This window comes from Maylandia zebra, linkage group LG18, assembly GCF_041146795.1.
Source record: "Maylandia zebra isolate NMK-2024a linkage group LG18, Mzebra_GT3a, whole genome shotgun sequence".
NCBI classification, from domain to species: Eukaryota; Metazoa; Chordata; class Actinopteri; order Cichliformes; family Cichlidae; genus Maylandia; species Maylandia zebra.
The window spans coordinates 28,044,216-28,064,951 of record NC_135184.1 but is presented as its reverse complement, the minus strand read 5'-3'; the positions used below and the strand labels follow the sequence as shown (position 1 = coordinate 28,064,951).

The 20,736-nt window shown below is 38.7% G+C and overlaps 1 protein-coding gene and 1 long non-coding RNA gene across 3 annotated transcripts in view; one reads left to right on the top strand and one right to left on the bottom strand.

Moving 5' to 3' along the window:
* The first annotated feature begins 661 nt into the window (after positions 1–661).
* LOC101474809 (sodium channel protein type 2 subunit alpha) overlaps positions 662–20,736 on the top strand; it is a 45,490-nt gene continuing 25,415 nt past the window's right edge. Inside the window, exons 1-8 of one of the 2 annotated variants that reach the window (XM_004565395.3) lie at positions 662–1,026; positions 10,510–10,807; positions 12,320–12,438; positions 13,487–13,576; positions 15,742–15,870; positions 16,460–16,551; positions 16,683–16,925; positions 17,044–17,107. In XM_004565395.3, the coding sequence (XP_004565452.2) occupies positions 10,550–10,807; positions 12,320–12,438; positions 13,487–13,576; positions 15,742–15,870; positions 16,460–16,551; positions 16,683–16,925; positions 17,044–17,107 (995 nt within the window). In that variant the 5' untranslated portion in view covers positions 662–1,026; positions 10,510–10,549. Of the gene's footprint in view, positions 1,027–10,509; positions 10,808–12,319; positions 12,439–13,486; positions 13,577–15,741; positions 15,871–16,459; positions 16,552–16,682; positions 16,926–17,043; positions 17,108–20,736 lie in introns of those variants that run through there. The other variant, XM_076876793.1, reaches the window with a different exon arrangement.
* On the bottom strand, positions 2,727–3,673 carry LOC143413541 (uncharacterized). Its single transcript, XR_013094141.1, has 2 exons — positions 3,560–3,673; positions 2,727–3,455 (listed from the first exon to the last, which is right to left on the bottom strand). It is a non-coding gene; the product is annotated as an uncharacterized LOC143413541 (long non-coding RNA).

Genomic DNA, 20,736 nt, shown 5'->3' with positions numbered 1-20,736 from the left:
CGCCTTCCTCTATACCTTAATGCACAAAATGTGATGTATGAATCCTGATGAGACAGTATTTGGGTCTATCAATCTGCGCAATGTTCTGAAAATAAGAATTCTTCCTGCTCCATACAAAAAAGAAAGTCTATTACCGAACACTAGAGGGGGTAATACACTATCATGAGCTGCACACGAAGTCCAAACCTCCCGGAAAGACAGAATAAAAGTCTGAGGACCGGTGGTGTGAAATCACGTCTTTTTAAGGATTCACTCATGCGAATCAGGTTTTGAATCCAAACCAAATCAGCTCACTGTAGGGTGCATGCTGTGAACTCGGGCTCTGGCTGTTCTTCACGGGTGTGCATGCCTCTGGTTGACCATTAAACCAAACAAAAGTGTTTCAAGTGTTCAAAACCCCCGTGTGAAAGGTGAGGCACGTGAAATGTTGGCTTCTCTGGTAGGAGACTGGGCGTTTCCCACACACACTTTTTACAGAAATAAACTTTGAGTTTCTTCATAGTCCTTGGACTAAGGCATACTTGGTGATGTGGCAAAAGCACAGCGCACATTATGCCTGAGAGCGCCATGGGACGCCTATGGCGCAGTAATCCTCTGTGGCCCAGCAACCCCCCCCCTTCCCCCACCCTCACTGCTCTCCTGCTCAAGGGCAAATCGAGACAGCGCAGCATCCTCCACGCTCGGCAGCCGGAGACTTTTCCTTCATGGGATGAAAACCGACGGGCCTCACGAATGGAAGGCAAGAGGACGAAGTTTTACTTACACCGCACCTGTGACAGCTTTCAAAATGTCCAAAATAGGGTGACTGCAGACCTCTGGCGCTTACCAAGAAGTCAGTTTTGACCGTTTTTCTCTGGATTCTGATGACACTTTTTCCCCCGTGGGCTTGAGTTTGGATCCACGATGAGGCGAAGTGAGCCTTGAAAAGAAAACATGGATTTTGCACGGAAGGTTTGGTTGTTTCTTCTTCTAAAACCCGAAGAACTTCATTCTGGAAACGATGCTGTAAAACTCACAGTTTCACATGTAAGTATATTCTGCACGGAATCCTCATGTGGCTGCAAAAACATATAGCAGAAAATGATTGGCACGACTTGTTGGCTGTTTGTTCTCTCCTTTTGTTTTTCATTTTTTATTGTATTCGCATAAGGGCCGTATGTTAACGGAGAAGCGCTCATTACTTCATCAAAAATAAGTGTTCAGTTTCAAAAAGCTTTAGGGTTAAGCTACATGTGGAAATTCACTTTAACGAGGTCAATGTTTCCTTTGGCTTCTTATCTCCATATGAAGTGAAAAGACACTTAATGTAATGATTATTACACGTCATTCATGACATCACAAACCACTTTAAAAAAAAAAAAAAAAAAAAGCTCAACAATCTTCATGTTTAATGTGACTCATGTAACTTTTGATAAGTTGTAATATTCATATTTTGGGTGGTTTTTTTTTAAGTAATATCTGAACACTGGCAACTGGGATTCAGTTCATTATCAGCTACTGGTTTCATGAGTGGATCATTTTACCACTGTCTATATTTTTATATGTGTGTACTTTCTGTATGCTTGGCGTTTAAGCTATCTTTTGCAATTACATTGAAAGGTTTCTGCCAAAGAAGTAGGTCATCAGTTCAGGCTGTGCACCTCAGATCACAGTATGAAGCTCTGAGGGGGAGAAGGACACATAACATGGTGATGAAGAACACACAGAAGGCCCAGTTACACTAGACCCCCCAGAAAAATTTGAAAAAAGTTGGACTCATTTCTAAACTTTTTAATAATGTTTTTAGTGTAGTTTTTAATATTTCGATTGCAAAATACAGCATTATTTTAAAAAAAAAGTAAATCCAAAGAAAGCAGTCTTAAGTTAGAAATGAGTTAACAACCAGATAGTGAGAGCTATCGCCTGATAACAACTTTCTTACCTGTTAAAACAATCTTAAAATAAAAGATGATGGAATAGATAGCAGCAGTACAAAGTCCTACTGTAGTCCCATAAAAGATGGGGGGGGGGGGGGGGGGGGGGAAACAATAGTCTTCTGTGGCTCTATAAGGAACTATGCCATGTCTAATAGTCATGTTACTCCATTCGTATAGGTTAAAGAGCTGAAGACTACAAGTTAGAATCTGAAAGAATCTGAAAAATCATCTATTGACTATTTAAGACCACAGAGCTAATACACTGTGCTGTGGACTATAGTGTAGTGATTCATACTCTACTGTTCAGGTTCAAGGTTTTAAAAACTGAACTCAGAAAATGGAAGAAGGCAAAAAAAAAAAGGCTTGGTTAAGGCATATATAGAAAGTTTATATGGAAATCTGTCAACTAGACAAAAGTGTGAGCTACAATCTAAGATCACAAACAATGGCTGGATTACAGAGCAACAAAATGTATTTAAATACATTTGTCGCATAATAATAGTTCTTCACTGCACACTCAGAAATTAAAGTACAGAAATGTACCTATAGGGGTACAATGGCTTGTCACTGGGGTGGTACCCTCTAAGGTACCGTTCTGTACCCTAAACTGTGGGTACTGATTTGTACCCTTGTAATTTGTACCTTTTACACGTCAAACCTGTACTTTAAAGGGCAAAATTGTACCCTTAGTATAAAGTACAAAAAAGAACCCTTAAAAGGAGTACAAAAATGTCTTTCTAAAGGTTCAGTATCTACACACAGATTTCCTATATTTTTCCTCTCAAGATTTGAAAAATTGAAGATACAAAGTCAAAAATACTTGTCACATTTATTACCTTCTTAAATACATTGCTTAACTGTTACATACAAACTGTTATCAACAGAGTATGTGTCATAAGCTGCAACATCAATTTCCTGTCCAGGTTTTAGCAACGTCCATTCACTATCAACTCTAACACTGTATGAATGAAAATGGTTGTCATATAACAGAGGAATGAGAATTTTTCCACAAAAGACCCACATTGTGTCAATATTAACACAACACCTGTTCTCTGTGTTTCCTATACACATGTCGTCTGAAAGATTCATATTTTTTGAAGGAAGAACAGCAGTCACTGAGTCCACAGGTTATATCAAAATTGGCATCATGGGAATGAATAAGTCCTATGTGCTGAATAAGCTTTGTCAAACTAAAGGTTCTTCTGCCACATTTGGAGCACTGATATGGCTGAGGCATGGTGGTCAATACAGAAGATTTATTTGTCTGGTGACTGTGATTGGCAGAGGCCGGTCCTCACCCTCATCTATTTTCACAATGTACTTTTGGAGAAAAATCAGGGTGTTCTTCAGATGTTTTGGATAAGCAAGGTTGAAGACAAAATACAAGCAGAAAGAAGAGATGATTCCTTCAAAAATACACGAGCTTCTGCACACTTCACTGCCATCCAACTTCACAATGTTTGGAGCGCTTCTGGAGAACACTGGTTTCCAGTCTTCATGAAGTAGCTGAACAGTTGGATAGGGGGTTTTAGGATGAACCTTTGAAGTCAAAAGAGAAGGTAGAGGAAAGCAATATATTAGTCTCTTAACAAAAGATACATTTGTTTTCCTTTTATATAGACTAAATATTTTAATACACACACCTCTCCAAGTATGACAAAGAGATCCAGTTTCTCCTTGAAGACGTATGGCAGGAATAAAAGTGCAGCCCTTGTGTCAAGATCTGCCAAAAGAACAACAAAACACAAGATCACCCATGCATTTTATCTGGCATTTCCAGTTACCTATAAAAATTATATAAAAAAAGCAAATACCCAGTAGGTCATCAGTGAGAGCCTCCTCTCTTGCATCAAGGTAGAGCTGGTAGAGTGGGGTTTTCCCTTGTGTAAGGTCAATCACCTTTGCTGCAACACATGAGAGCCCTTCACGAAATCGCTGGCTTACATTACCCGTTGTTGGTTGGATCCACCCGAGTTCGTTGCACAGCTACAAGTAAAAAATTCATTTTCAGTACAAAATAACAGTGTATGAAAATGAAATAATCTAAAGTTGATATTAATTATGTATGGTGCTGCATAATTATTTTTTTTATAGAATTTAACAACAATACTGTAAGAAGTTACATGAACATACGAAAAAAGGAAAGAGGGACAGATGAAGAAAACAAGGTCAAGGGCAAATAAAATTTACTACTATAAACATGTTAAATGTGACAGCTATTTCCAAGTTCAATCCAGCTTTCTGACTTACACCAGTAGGCATCCCTAAGAAGGGGTACTTCTTCAACACATCCTCCACAGGCATACCATTTGCAATTTCTTTCTGCCGCCAAGCAAACGTTTGCTGCACACGGTTATGAACCACCATCGTATCTGGTTGCATCTTCTGATATTGGCACTAGGGCTGGGCCATATTATACCGTTCACGGTAATACCGGTATAATGTTAGGCAACGATAGGAAAATGAAATATCGCGATAGAATGGGAGTAAAACGCGCATGCGCAGTGCCTTTGTTTTCATACGCACATGGCCGATTGTTGGTTTGTAAAAATGGTGCAACTTCCATGATGTGGAACTGGTTTGGTGTTTGTCCGTCAGATACACAACAAAGCACAATCTCTAAGTTGCTTAGACCATGGTCTAAGAAACTTAGAGATTGTGCCATAAAAACCCGAAACTGAACAATTCGAATATAGTTACAATTACCAAGTAAGCTGTGAGAAAATTCACAGCTTACTTGTTTTGAACTATAGAATAAGACAGTATTTTCCATTTATTTTAGGTAAGCCACACATTCCAAAAGCCTACATTTTATATGTTTAACTATTTTATATGTTCTAAAATGTTTCACTTTTAATGAGAGAAAAATTAGTTAATTATGAGCACTTTAGGGACCAAACAGGAGGAGACGATTTGTAATAATCCACAGATGCCCTGAGAGGCATAAAAACAGGAGTTACCATTCGATGATTATAACTGGTAAACCGTGACACACGTGAGAGTTACAGAAGACTTTATATAAACATCTGGTAACAGACACAGACTTTGTTACAGTGTTGCTGAAGCTTAGGGTTCTTTTTGCAGTTATTGTCGTCGCAGGGACAGAATATTGTCAGTAAAGCCGTTTATATACTTAACAGAGCTGAAAGTTTGGATTTATGCCTCAGTGTAAGTTCAGCATTAGAATCAGACTCTCATAAAGTCAACAGGTGCTTTAAAAACATGTTTTGTTACCTTTGAATTATCAGGTTGGTTTGTACGCATGCATTGAACCTCAAAACTGCCCAAACTGTTCTGTCACTGTCCTATCATAATGTTCCATATTAATTTACATCAAAACACATCAGACTTCATGCAGTTATTGAACTGTGAGTCTTTACTTTAACCATTTTTTTCAATGCATAGCTGTACGAAGCTAAATTCTGGCGTTAGCTGATGTGAGAATCCATGTCACAATGCATGTGTTCGTGCATGTGCGTGCATTTGCATGTGAAAACTGCCAGTGTGCAGCTCTGCTCTGCTTTCAATCTAATTATCTTAATTATTTGCACTGCTGATGACCACAGCACATCTGGCTGTTATGGGAATTAAATTTTATTCAAACTAAAATGAGTGAAATACTTTACAACCACTTCCTCCTATGAGTAAGCTGGCATGCAAAGTGAAACTGTGCATGCTGGCAGTTGTCCTCTCTGTGCATTTAATAATATTCACATTAAATTTGTATCATTCATTCATTTGATTTATAGACTGAATGTTGGGGGCTGTGTTTCGCTGAAAGATTCGTCACATCCTGTCCCGTCGCCTCATGACAGAAATATCATTGCTTTGAACCTTTTATCTGCTTTATGATGTCGTAAATGGGCCTTAACCTCTTTATTTTGACAGTAAATGGGAGAGCACTGGATTCTGTGTATGAGACAAGCTGATCTGAGATAAACCTGGGCCAAATAAGCAGATCAAGTGAAAGCAGATAACTAGCGTCTGGCTGGACGTGTGAAGGGATCAATGCATTTCAGGACAGGAGTAGATGCAAAACTCGCAGAGCTTAGTCAATAGGAAAAGGATACAATGGTATTTCTCTTTCAAAAGGAGGGCATCGAAATGTAATCCTCCTGTTGGAAAGCTTTTTGAGTTATTAATATAGCAGACTCTGTCATGGATAACATGTAGCAGTGAGTTTTCGATAACGTCTTTAGTATTTATCTTTATTTACGAGTAGACTTTGGTTTTTATCTCTGATCAGATGACCTGAAAACTGTCTTAATGCTTATCCCATGGGAACGACATTTGCCATTAAGAACAAAGCAGATGTGCTGCTTTCGGGCTTGTAAACATCCACAAGTAGGATTTCGAGCTGTTTAAGCTATATTTACTTCTCTGGTAAAAATAACGGTGTAGTACCGATGACCTGCAACCTGTCTTAATGCTTATGCCAATCAGAACAAAGCGGATGTACTCTTCTAGACTGTGGGTTTGAGGTGAGCAGGATTTCAAGCTGTTCCGCCTTTATCTGTAATTCTCGAGTCAAAATAACCTGTTATTCTCTGATTTGTCAAAGGGAAAGACTAAAATTAACAACAGTTGTTATACAAATCTTTTTTTTTAGTCTAATGAAGTTTTACAGAGTGGAGGAAGTACTTACAGTGTAAATAATATTACACTGTAGTTATATAATATATGGCAGAGTCCAAGTAAGCTATAGCACGGATCAAATGAGCATTTCTCAAATCCAAATTGTTTATAATGTGGAAGAAGAAGCTCATGGTGAACAGACATTTTCATCCCAGTGTCGACTTTACTTGTTCTGCTTCTGTGGTTAATACATTTCACAGTTTCTGGCTTTCAAACTTGTTTCCAAGCAAACATGGCAAATAGAAAACAACCCTGTGTGATAGATGAGCTTGCTTGCTTTGCTTGTTTGAGAAGCACCACCACCGTGCCCTCAATGTCCGAATGCAGATTTAGTTGATTTTTAAATGATCTCACTGCAGACTGAAAGAGAAAAAATATTCATATTTTCTTGGTAGTCATTAACTATTGATGCATGAGAATGTGGTGAAAATACCAGATATATCTTTAGAGTTGGTTGAGACCTGGAGTCCAAACAAGGAGTTTGATGTCACATTTGGTGATAGCAATTATGAAGCTAGTTCTTGTTTTCAGTTTTAGTGGCAACAGAATGACAACTTACGCTTAGGATTTTATTATTGCAGGCTGTTTCTCTTGTACCCTATATAATTTCTGCCCTGAGCTTTAAATATTTTGAAAACTTAGAAGCATACAGTTTAAATTAAGCCTCAGGAGCTCATTTTGGCATTTGTGATGCTGTAGTGACAACAAAGTGTGCTAAATATGTGTAAATGTACTGATAGCTTTGCATTTTCTCTTCTTGCTGTCACCTGTTGCAGTCAGCAAATGATCGCCATCCTAATCCTGATTCCTAATCCCTCTGATTTAGAACTATGTCTGCCTTAGTCTGACTGAGAAACAGAAAGCTGGTGGTTTGTGGTAACAGTCGACAATTTAGATCATGTCTCTTAACCTCCTTTAGCACAGTCTTACCATCAAAACAATAAGAGCTAATCCCATGTTTGACTGAAGTCTTCATCCTGTTATGCAATGTTTGAAATGAACCGTGTGAGGGCTTCAGTGGCATATCTGTCTCCTTCATAAATGCTACAAACCTCATATCAAGATGGGTGCCCAAAATATTTCATTGTGATTTTTGGGGTTTTTTCTTCTTCTTCTTTAGACCCCAAAGCAGGGCTGCTAGCCTAAACAAAACTAGGAGTAACTGAGTGTGTATTGTAGTTCGACCAGTAGTACAATACTGGTAATTAAATGATCTAATGGGGAATGGGATGTAGTGGTTGTTCAAGCATTATCGGTTAAGTTGTGCAGTCGAATTGCAGTGAAAGACGAACAGGATGCCACACAAAAACAAATGATAAATTGTCTAGGAAAGCTGGACACAGGCACCATGACATGATTTGTTTTGAAGCCTCAGTTTGAGTATTTTAGTGTTCTCGAAGATGTTTTTAAGTAACACTTTGCTGTGTTAACCATGTGTTAGCAGGTTGCTTAGCAGCTGTATTAGTCAAGGAACAGCCTCCATGACTGGAAGCCAAGTCAGAAGTGTTGAAAACCTCCCATGGTAATGTTTTTGGTCCCTTTCCCTTTCATGACAACCTTACAGTGATAGAACTTTTTAATGACTTGCCTTTTTAAACTTCAATTAGCTTAATTTAGTAGTCCGGCAGTTTTGACAGAGAAGTGAGTGCACATGCAGGTTTTGCTAATAGCTCTTTGCTAGGATTCACATCTGCTAACTAGAATAATCAGTAGTTGTAGTTTTATCCAACAAAATATGCAGCCTGTTGTGTGGTTAATTGTACTAACAGTCCATCCAGAGGCCTGTGCTAAAGTTGTGGTGAGTGAAATTCTAGTATTTTATTATCTAGTTATATAGTTCTAATTTAAAGATATCTGCCTGATCTGTGCAGTGGGCCCATGCACTTGATGGATTCATCCTCGCTACCCAGGCTTAGCTAATAACTTACAGCTACACACTTTTGTCCAGATATGCTCACTTCTAGCTCCAGCTAACATGGCGCACAGATAAATGCTAATCTTGACTCTTCAAAATGGGAAAACAGGGCTTAAAAAATTAATATGTAACTTCATGTTGCCTGTGTCCATCTTTTACATATAGCTATGTTATAAGTGCATTGCACAGACAATTGGTAATTAGTTCAAAAATATAGGACAGAGTTTTTGGACTGGCTGTTAAACTTAATCATACAGCAAATGTGCCTCAGACTGGATTCAGATTTTGAATGCTGGCACAGAGAGTCAAACATGTTCAAATTCAGTCAGTAACAGATTTCTGCGCATTATGGGAGAGAGCACACCAAGCTGTAGAAGAGATCTGACACAATAGCCACTCAGTGCTTTAATATGTATCTGCAAAGTCTAGTTTTTGCTTTCTTCTGCCAAAATTGTACAACAATGCTGTTAGCCTTTTTTAGAGTTAAAAATAGGCAATGTTTTGTTTTTTAAGTTATAGCTGTATATGTCTTTCTAGATACAAATAAAATGGGTTTTGTGATTAAAAAAAATATATCTTTAATTATTTCTATATTCAATTCAATTTTATTTATATATCGCCAAATCACAACAACAGTTACCTCAAGGCGCTTTATATTGTACAGTAGATCCTACAATAATAGATTCAGAGAAAAACCCCACAATCAAATGAACCCCTATGAGCAAGCACTTTGGTGACAGTGGGAAGGAAAAAATCCCTTTTAACAGGAAGAAACCTCCGGCAGTACCAGGCTGAGGGAAGGACGGGGTCGTCTGCTGGGACCGGTGGGGTGAGAGGAGGAAGACAGGATAAAGACATGCTGTGGAAGACAGCTGGAGATTAATAACAAACACGGTTCAATGCAGAGATGTTTATTTACACATACTGAGTGAAAAGGGTGACTGAAAAGGAAAAACTCAATGCATCATGGGAGTCCCCCAGCAGCTTATGACCAATACAGCATAACTAAGGGAGGATTCAGGGTCACCTGGTCCAGCCCTAACTATATGCTTTAGCAAAAAGGAAAGTTTTAAGCCTAATCTTGAAAGTAGAGATAGTGTCTGTCTCCCGAATCCAAACTGGAAGCTGATTCCACAGAAGAGGGGCCTGAAAACAGAAGGCTCTGCCTCCCATTCTACTTTTTAAATACTCTAGGAACAACAAGTAGGCCTGCAGTGTGAGAGCAAAGTGCTCAAATGGGGTGATATGGTACTACAAGGTCATTAAGATAAGATGGGGCCTGATTATTTAAGACCTTGTATGTGAGGAGCAGGATTTTGAATTCAATTCTGGATTTAACAGGAAGCCAATAAAGGGAAGCCAAAACAGGAGAAATATACTCTCTCTTTCTAGTCCCTGTCAGTACCCTTACTGCAGCATTTTGGATTAGCTGAAGGCTTTTCAGGGAGTTTTTAGGACGTCCTGATAATAATTAGTTACAGTAGTCCAGCCTAGAAGTCTAGAATGCATGAACTAGTTTTTCAAACAGTAGTGTGAGCAGAGTGTTCTTTGGATGAAGCACGTGAAGATTATACTGTGAAAACAGAAGTTATCTAAAAGTTTTTAATTAAATTGCTATGCAGATAAACTACTCAAAAACACCCCTGTGTGTTGGAACAGGAAGAGGAAGTGATACTTTACCGCAGAGAGAGCGAACACCAAGTGACAGCGCCACCCGAAGGACAGCACAGTTCTACAAGAAAGATAGATGGATAGATGCAGAATTTTGAATAGTATTATAATCTAATCAGTATAATATAATAATCAGGTGACAGAGAAACAGTCTTCTCTGACACCAATTCAGTTCATTTACTGTTTACATTTACATTTAGTGTTTGAGTATGAGTTCCAATCCAGCTTTCAGACATTTTTTAATTTGTTTTACCAAACTACTGGTACAGATAGCTACAGGCAGATGATCTGATTCATGCAGTATATAATGTATTTATCCTCACCTTCTTCAATCTGTTTTTCTGTGTTCAATCTATACTTCCCTCCCTGTAGCTGTAAGTAAATTCTAGTACAGGAGAATCAGGATGAAAAGATGGCAACCATGCTGTTACCAACGGGTCCTGATGGCTTGCGGCGGTTCACTCGCGAATCCTTGGCTGCCTTGGAGCAGCGGATTGCGGAGGAGCAGGCCAAGAATGCCAAGGGGGCTCAGAAGAAGACAGAGCCACCGAAACCCAGGGTCGACCTGGAGGCAGGGAAGCAACTGCCACGCATCTTCGGTGAAATCCCTCAAGAACTTATTGGGGTGCCGCTGGAAGACATCGATCCATTTTACTACAAGAACCAGAGGGTAAGAGTTTGGGTTTGCTTGTCCCCTTGTGGAAGAAAGGGTTACTGTGAATCAGCACAAGTTTGTTCTGAGTGATGACCGTTGTGCTCGGATGAATAGGATACTACTCCCAATAGGAGTTGTTTGGGTTTTTTTGTAGTTATATGATTTTTATGACTTGACAGCTTGACCTCAACTCAGATTACGTAAAAACCTGTGGAAGTTTTAAGACTACAGTGTTAGCTCTCTTCACTGCCATCATCAAAACACCAAATAATGAAATGTCTTTTGGATGAATGGTTTTCCATATCTCTACTAGAGTTCCAGAAAGAGAATCATTGCAAAGGTGCCCTTATTTGAGTGGTTTGTATGCCCAAACTAATGTATGATGATGATAGCAGTTCTTTTAAATTCTTTTGTATTAACAAAGCTAACTGTCTTTTGCTTAAAGAAACATGTCACAGATATATTGGTTCCAGCAATCACAGACATTATGGGCAGAAACTTATTCATGTTTGCAATAAAATGATCAGTATTGATAAATCTGCCAAAGATTATGTACCATTTAAATTAAAATGAGCACATCAACACTTTTACAGTGGGAGTAGTGGGAGACAAAATTCAGCCTGTTTTAACAGACTGAATCAATATAATTTTTACTGGTTAAAGAAATACTTGACACAAAATGACCATTTTCTGGGGTTTCCTTCATAGAGGCAATTTCTTGGCAACCGTTAAAGAGATTGTAACCATGGCGAATCCCTGGCAATGTTAAAGTTATTTAACCACGTTTCTTAATAATCGGCTTGAAAATGAAAGTGTTTGTGGTTACTAATGCAGAATTTTGCTGCTATATTTTCTGCCATGTTCGCTGATGAATGTTCATCTGAATTTGAACACGATATGATAGCGAGCCTCCAAATAAACTGGCATTTTCACAGAACTTAGCAAGTGGCTATTTGGAGCAGCGAGCTGAGACGTGGCCTCTGTGACTGCTTCGCTTTAGATCTCTTGCGGATGCAGAAATAGGATTAGCAAGTTTTGATTTGCTGCTGCCCGTTAATGGGCCGTTTATGGAGAGATGAAAAAAAAAAAGGATGTGGCAGTCATTCTCAGGGTCTCTTTGTTTTGGCATGTGGCGCACTGCTGGATGGGAGGATTATCCAAAGACGGAAAAATATTTAAATAAATGCCACATCTGTTGGGGAAAGGGTCAGCTCCCATTGGAGTTGTCTCCATTATCTCAGCCGGCCTCACTAACAGTGTGGACGGGCACTCATTGCTCGCTCACCTCTTGGAGCCATAAGTGCTCACGGTGAATATTAACACAGATGGTAGCTATATTGTTATCCCTGCTTGGTAAAGACAGCAGCTGAACTGCTGCTCAGACCTGCTGCTGCTGCGATTCACTGTTGTTGTTGTGCACAAAGTGAAAATCATTTTAAGAAATGCTTTTTTTGGTGTGATGTCTTTTCAAAAATGTGATTTCTGTCAATAATGTTATATTTTTCTTTTTTTTCTCCCCCCTTGCAGACCTTTATAGTACTTAACAAAGGGAAGGCCATCTTCAGATTCAGCGCCACATCTGCACTTTACATATTTACTCCATTTCACCTCATCAGAGCGATTGCCATAAAGATTTTAGTTCATTCATATCCTTTTTGGGTTCTCTGCATGTGCCTCTTCCTGCTTTTATTTATCTGTTGAAGGCTCATGTGTTCCTCTTCCCCTGCTACACTTGAAAAGGGACTTTTTAAACCACTAAAAAAAAGGGTGTTCTCTTTAAACTAAAAACATGAATGTCATTTTCCTGACATGTGATAACATGGGGATTAGACTGTGACTCAGATGTCCTGCCGTGAACAAACTAGTTTGAACCATTCCTACTGTAATTTATATATTTTACAATGAAAAGTCCAGATTTCACTTCCTGCTGACAGATAAGCCAATTTGTGATATTTACTGATTTCCCCCCTGTAGGTTTCTATTGGATTTTTCCAGTCCTATTTTTGAAACATCTTTGTGATGGTTCTCTCTGGCATCGCACACTAAATCCCCTCATATCCCTCTTTTAATCTCTGAAATGAAATAAGAGCAAGGAGATTTCACATCATGTGATGGCTGACTATTAGTTGTCAGACAGATGATTTGTAATTTTCCCAAATTTTCCTCCAACTCTCCCCTGTTATAGATTTCACTTCTGTTACTGATTCTCTGAAACATGCAGATTACCGCAGTCGGTTCTGAAGTGCAGGCTAAAAGCCCTCAATACCCAAACTATCGGTTTATTTTATAATGTAATATAATCAATCAGATAATTTAAATTATAGCGAAAAACTTTAATGTTCATTTCAGTGAATTTCTTATCATTTTATGCTAAAGCACTTTAATCTTTGCAATCATTTGTAAAGATTCAGTAGATCCTTTAGGATTTCAGTCCATGTCTCCATATGGGAGATTATGTTTTTCTACCGAGTCGATATTAAATAGAATTTGTTTACATTGTTTTTTATAATCTGCATTTACTGTAGTCTGTAGGTACAAACAGTGACCGTTCATCCTCGTGTATATACTCCACAGGATTACAATAAACCTTTGTTGTTTTATTTGAATACATCGTCTGCTTATCAGAAAAACGTATTTGATTGGGTAACTGTAAATCGTCACCTTACAGTACACATTCCTTAACTCTCTTTTCACATTGTTTAGCTTGTTCATAATGTTCACTATCCTGACCAACTGTTTCTTCATGGCCATGTCTGATCCACCAACATGGACCAAGTACCTGGAGTAAGTTAATGCAGCTTGAAGTTGTTTTCTTGATTCAAAATTGTCTGCATACGTTCTAATGTGTAGTTTGCTGGGGTTTGTTGCTTTGTCAGTGGCAACTGGCAGAATCAATTGACATATGTAAGTATATGATGCATGTGATATATTCGCCATGCTTGAAAACACCACATTTGCATGTTAAGTTGAACCAAGAGAAGAATCTTGCAATATAATGTGTTGTGCATGCTGTAAAGAGGTGGTGAAGCATGCAACAGGCTGTCCACATTCACAGAGTCTTTTTTACTTTTTGCAACATCAGGAATTCATTTTTAGTTAATGTGGGAAGAAAAGCAGTTTTGTTTTTTGCAATAGTTTTTCCATTTGTCTTAATCAGTCTCCCGCATTGTTGGTCTTACATACACTGACTGATCACTTCATTAGGTATACCTGTTTAATTGGAGATTATGTATCGGAATTTCAGGAGCGGGACCACGCCTCCAAACACGCTCCTTCCGGTTGTCAACTATATAGGTTCCTCCAGTTCTGCAAGCTGTTCATTCTTGTTTACGTGCCCCACCCTCCCTCCCTCCTTGTTTTCAATTCTTTAACTTCTTCACTTGTATTTAGTACATGGGGATCTGCCTTCGAGGCTTTCCCCAAACCGCAGCTCAATTCATGTCCAAGCGTTCACCTTTACCTACTAAAACGCTGTCAAACCTAAAATGAGGACGTGGGTCCAGCTAGTGAACTGCTCTTTAATACAAATGTCTAATCAGCCAATCACATGACAGCAACCCAGAGCATTCTGCTATGTAGACATGTTCAGTTTGCCCTGTTGAATTTCGGACCGAGTCTCAGAATAGGTGAATTAAAAGACTTTGAATGTGGCGTGATTGTTGTTGTCAGATGGGCTGGTCTGAGTATTTCAGAAGCTACCAGGATTTTCACTAAATTTTTCTGCGCAACCATTGCCGGGGTTTACAGACAACAGTTTGAGAAAGAAAGTATCCAGTGAATGACAGTTCACAATGTTTGAAAATGCCTTGTTAATGCCAGGTAAGAGGAGAACCTCTAATAACTCAAATAATCACTTGTTACAACTAGAAGAAGGCAGAAGAGCATGTCTGAACACCCAGCATTACAATCCTTGAAGCCTACACCAGCAGAAGACCACAGGGGCGACACCTTCTCACCTAAGAGAATGAAACTAAATTCACAAAATTGCAAAAAGGAAGATTGGAAAAATGTTGCTCCATGTGACAGTGACCGTATATCCCGCCTCTCGCCATCCATAAGTGGAATGGATGGATGGAAAAATGTCACCTGGTCTGATGAGTCTCCATTTAATTTGGATGGTAGGGTCAGAATCTGGTGTAAAAAAACATGAAAGCATGGATTCATCTTGCCTGCTTTCAGTTTTTAGACACTGTACCCATCTTCTGATGGCTCTTCCTAGCCACATGTCACAAAGTTCAGATCATCTCAAACTGAAATCTTGAACATGGAAGTGAGTTCACTGTGTGCAAATGGGCTCCACAATTACCAGACCTCAGTCCAATAGAGCAAATTATGGATGTGATGGAACGGGATCTCTGACGAATGTTTCCAGCAGCTGGTTGAATTTGAGGAATCATGAGGAATTAAGGCAGCTCTGAAGTTAAAGGGTATCTTGTAAAGTGGTCAGTGAGTGTATATATGCTCTATAAAGACCATGTAGTTACAAAAACAGATCACCAAACAGGATAATCAATTGTACAATTGCACCATCAGCAGATAAACTGCCTGTGCCACTTATACAGTAAAACAGCACGAAACTCTGAAAAACCACAAACTGAGAAAATGAGTTGTGTGACGCTGTCATCACACTACATGTAGTTTCTTTTTTTTATATCTGTCAGTCTATATATGTTTTAAGATTTGGACTTTATCATGATTTTAGTTATAGTTAGATTTCAAATCTTGGTAGATTTTTTAAAAATGGTGACAAATATTAAACAAGTAGTATTTTTTTTCTTTTTCAAGCTCTTTCAGCAGGCTGCGTCATATCTCAAACACAACTCTTCATTGTTATCTTACTATAAATAGTTTTAGTGTTGAGATGTATTTAAAGCTCCAGTTTGTTTCAGTGTAACGTTGTCCTTGGTGCTAATGCTACATTGTGTTCTCCTACCATGGATCTTTTCCAGGTATACCTTCACTGGTATTTACACATTCGAGTCAGCAATAAAGATATTAGCGAGAGGTTTCTGTACAGTGCCATTCACATTTTTGAGAGATCCGTGGAACTGGCTGGACTTCACGGTGATTATGATGGCGTGAGTACAGATATCATTTCACCATTGCACACATCATCACTGTCTTCTGATTCTCTGAATCTGTGTTTGTATTCTCTTGTGAGGAACAGTTTTTAAGAAAAATGTAATGCAATCATCTGATAAAAACAAAAATCCTCTCCCTCACTTAGTGAAGCAATAATTCTCCGTGGTGATTTGAAACACAACATTTGCTTTGTTACAAAAAAACAAACACTTCTACTGGATCTCATCCTTGAAGCTGCACATGACATGCATATGAATAGATGTGAGCCCTTGCAGCATTGTTTTTGAGAGCAAAGGGCAAAAACAGGAGACTTTAAACAAAAATGTTTTGTTGTAGCCTGTACTCACTGTGCATCCCCAGCACCTAACTCCATGCAGACTAAGTTAGTGACTAGCTATTGAACTTAGTGGAACGTTAAGCAGCTCAACACAAAATAGTTTGAGGTTGGTGGAGACCAAAATATGAGCTAAAAGACGACAAAATGTCAGATTAACATTGACCAGCTGAAAAGCTGTAATATAAACTTGTAACACTACATTCCAGACAAAGATGTGATTTCTCTTCACTTGTTGTATGAATTTCCAGATATTTGACTGAATTTGTAGACCTTGGAAATGTCTCTGCCTTGAGAACCTTCCGAGTACTGCGAGCACTGAAAACCATCTCAGTTATCCCAGGTAAGAGAACAATCAGGTTTCTTTGATTCCTTTTAGTTCTCTCTAAAATGTCTAAATGTTATTCACAAAGGTTTCTGTAATGGTGTCATACAACCAATACATATTGTTTCCTCCCCACACACACACACAAGGTCTAAAGACCATCGTTGGTGCCCTGATCCAGTCTGTGAAGAAGCTGGCAGACGTGATGATCTTGACCGTGTTCTGTCTCAGCGTGTTTGCCCTCATCGGCCTGCAGCTTTTTATGGGGTTACTGCGACAAAAGTGCGTCCGCAGTCTCTCGCACTGCGTCAACTCCTCGTTTAGCCCCAACACATCCTTCTTCTGCAACAACAGAACCTGGAGCTCCACGGAGGACTTCCTCAGCAGTGAAGGTCAGCCAAAAATAGAAGAGCCTGCTATTGATCATCAGATGTACAGTGCTCTTAACAATGTAATATTTAATACTTTACATATTACAACTTTTTGTATGTTTAACTGGCTTTTCCTCAGATAATTTTTACAAAGTTGAAGGAGCAAAGGATGCCTTAATATGTGGATATGGAAGTGATGCGGGGTAAGTAAACATTCACTTTTCTTACTGCTTCTTAATCTGTTCACCTGTTTGGCTCTTATGTAATATCATATATATATATATATGTATATATATATATATATATATATATATATATATATATATATATATATATATATATATATATATATATATATATATATATATGTGTGTAGTTACATGTAGCTCAAGGCTCACAAGAAAAGGAGGATTCAATGATAGATGATGTCCTGTCATTTAGGATTCTCAGTCTGTGACTTAGGTATAATATATAGGTAACTGATCCCATTGGAGGGAGAGGTTTCGCCTGAGAGAAGCTGAGCACAAGACAACATGTGGCGTGGATAATCACCACGGCTCCACTGGAGCTCTTCACAGAGAGACATGGCATTGCCAGCTGGAGAGCGGGAGGTCTTTGGAGATTTCATCATCTCAAAAGCTCTGTGCTGTGATTAGGGTAACTGGAGCAGACTAGAACAATTTGGGATTGATATTTTGTTATCATATTTTTATTTCGACTGTACTGAAGCTTTTAACTAGTGCTTCTGACGAACCTGCTTGCTGAGCTAAAATAAGTCAAAACAATGCTAAATATAAGGTCCTTAGATGTAAGTAAATATAGATGTAAATGCATAGGTGAAATGGGTGATGGACTTTGTTCCCAGTCAAAGGCACAGTCTGAAACCATCCAAATATTGCTACTCAGCCTACGCACTGAATAATCCTGTAAATCCAAATGCTTTTGAAACAAGCACAACAGGATGACTCTGCCCAATGCCAGGCCCAGTTCAGGGGTTATAGTGAACTAAATACCCATCTGTGTGAATCTGAAATCCTGTAGCTCCAACAAATGGCTTCCATTAGGTGCTCTTGTTAATAATACAAGATAATGAATGATAGCAAATAAAACATGGTGATGATGTTAAAGCCTCTGCAGGGAAGTTTGATGCAGATGTTTTCAATTTATTTGCACGTTAAACAAAGGTGGTTCTATATGAAACCTTATAGGTTTATGTCATGCATTTACTTCATGTACCATTAGCTTGTCATGTTTTTTGGAGAAGCAGGGATAAGCACCTAGAGACAGCAGGAGATGATGTAGCATATTTGCAATGTTTCTCTTTTATGGTGAAGAAATTGTTGAATATGATTCTGTAATTAAACATACCAGAAGCTTTATGTTACGGTAGAAGGCACGCCAGATTCCTTTTATATCAAGAGGAATCAGAGTAATACAATGAAGGGAAAAAACTTGGCCAACCTGAACTTGATTTGTCTGCTTAAACATCGCTGGTCAACCTTGGATGTTGTTGTGGGTTATAGTTTCATATGTTGTATTCTTTTAAGCAGCTTTAGCCACGTGCATCTCACTGAGAGTGATGTTACACAATGTAGTGGTCTTTGCCCTCATGCTATTTCCCTATTTAAATCATGTCTTATATGCTTTTCTCTCCTGACCCTTTAGGTTTTAGATTCAGAGCATTCTCATTTCCAACATACCGACGATTTGTCCCGGCCCGAGGCGTCTAATAGTATGGCGAAAGGTACCCTTCCGCCTCCTTATGAGACGCTCTGGATTCTCAATTGAATCCAACAGAATGCTGCTAGTGGAGATAACACACGCTTTGAGCAGGGGCTCCAGCGGTCCATTCCAGCCTTAACCCTATCAGATCATGTTTTCCAAAGTGATTAATGATCAGAAGATTATAGCCAAGTTTTAGTTACTTTGATTCTAAAATAAAAAAAAAAGATTTGTCCACAGTTTATCTAAATGGTCTTTTGTGACCCTCAGCTAGTCACATACTCGAAGCAATCTTCTGGTTGTCACTGGTGGTCACTTCACTTCTACAGCATAGTACTGTTGGATTATGTAAGCTCAGTGATTGTCTCCGGCCAAAAAGTAGCTTTTGGCCGGAGACAATCACTGTGTCAAAAAATAGCTGTTTTTGACATTTGCGTGGACAGAAGTTTTTTTCCTCAAAGAACCAGAAATTTTGTTACAATGGCTGTTATCAATTTTTTGTTGATACCAGTTCAAATTGTTCAAACACTGTCATTAAGAATAAAGTAAATCAACTTTTTATTCTTGAAAAAAGGGCGCACCAAAAATAGCTCCTCTTGCTTCAAAGCTAACCCTTTGCACAATGTTTGTTACAGCTAACCAGGCTAGTGAACTAAAAAACAAAAAATATATATTTTAATAAAAGCAGAGAATATTTAGAGTTAAAATGTTTGAGGAGTTTGACGTTTTCTATAAATGATCAGCTAATGTTTGAATAAGGACCTAATGTTTAGCCGACATTAATAACTAATAATAATAATGGATTGGATTTATATAGCGCTTTTCAAGGCACCCAAAGCGCTTTACAATACCACTATTCATTCACACACTGGTGGAGGCAGCTACAGTTGTAGCCACAGCTGCCCTGGGGCAGACTGACAGAAGCAAGGCTGCCATATCGCACCATTGGCCCCTCTGGCCAACACCAGTAGGCAAGTAGGGTAAAGTGTCTTGCCCAGGGACACAACGACCAGGACAGAGAGCCCAGGGATCGAACCGGCAACCTTCCGGTTACAGATGCGATTCCCAACCCCCTGAGCCACGGTCGCCCGTGGCTAAAACTAGCATTTTAGCATATATTTAATTCATGCAGATATTTTGTTAGAATAATCAAGAAGAAAAAAAAACCTCTTGATTCTTTTGCTTTGATGTAGTTACTTCTCTAAGGTGGAAATTGAAAGTTTTTTTCTTCTTCTTCTTCTTGGTTTGTTTGTTTGTTTTGTTTTTGCTTTGTTTTATTATTTGCTTTGAGCCCTGTGTACAGGAGCTGCATGCAAAAAGGCGTAATAAGCAAATGCTTCAGCCAATACCTTTTGATTAGCCTTGTCTCATGCTTTCTTGCTTTGTGGTAGATCTTTGTTCTGTCTTCACTGAGATATTTGAATGCTAATCAATAAAATCAAATCAAATCAAATCAATCAATCAAGTCAAGACAAAAACTGCCAGTATGAATAAGCTAACACTATCTGACTGCCACAACTCCAGTTTTTATATAGAATTCAAAGAACAATTAAAAAATACATATTTATATTTAATTTGCAACTTATAATCCTTCCCATTCCCAGTTATAGTTATTATGAGTGTAGTCACATATTTTTAGAGGCAACAGAATCCAGCCACCCTTTAGTTTTTAATCCCTCTCCTCCAAAAGCACAGGACCTTAATCTCCCAAGAAGTACCGTCTGATTCAGTAATTTGTGTTGAAGTCAGAGCAAAAGATTTGGACGGGGAAATGATGTCACTAAACTCACTTAAATAGTGGGTCAGTAAGATCAGGCGAGACCTACCCAGCTGTCCCACCTACAAGTCACTACATGTGAACTTTCTTTTGTTGCCCGCTTTTTGTGTTTTTGCCATTTGTGGAGCTCTAACAGAGCGCTGCAATCGATACAGCAGAGTTTGAACCTTTTTGTTGTTTTTAATGGCGTCTTTGTCCCCTTTTATTTTAACATTGCTACATCATCATCAAGAAAATGCATTTTGTTGCACTTACTGCATTTTTAAAAAACTTTCTCTCCAGCTAAACTGCAGCTAAAGCAAGAGTGGCACAGATTCGTGACATGCTTGACAG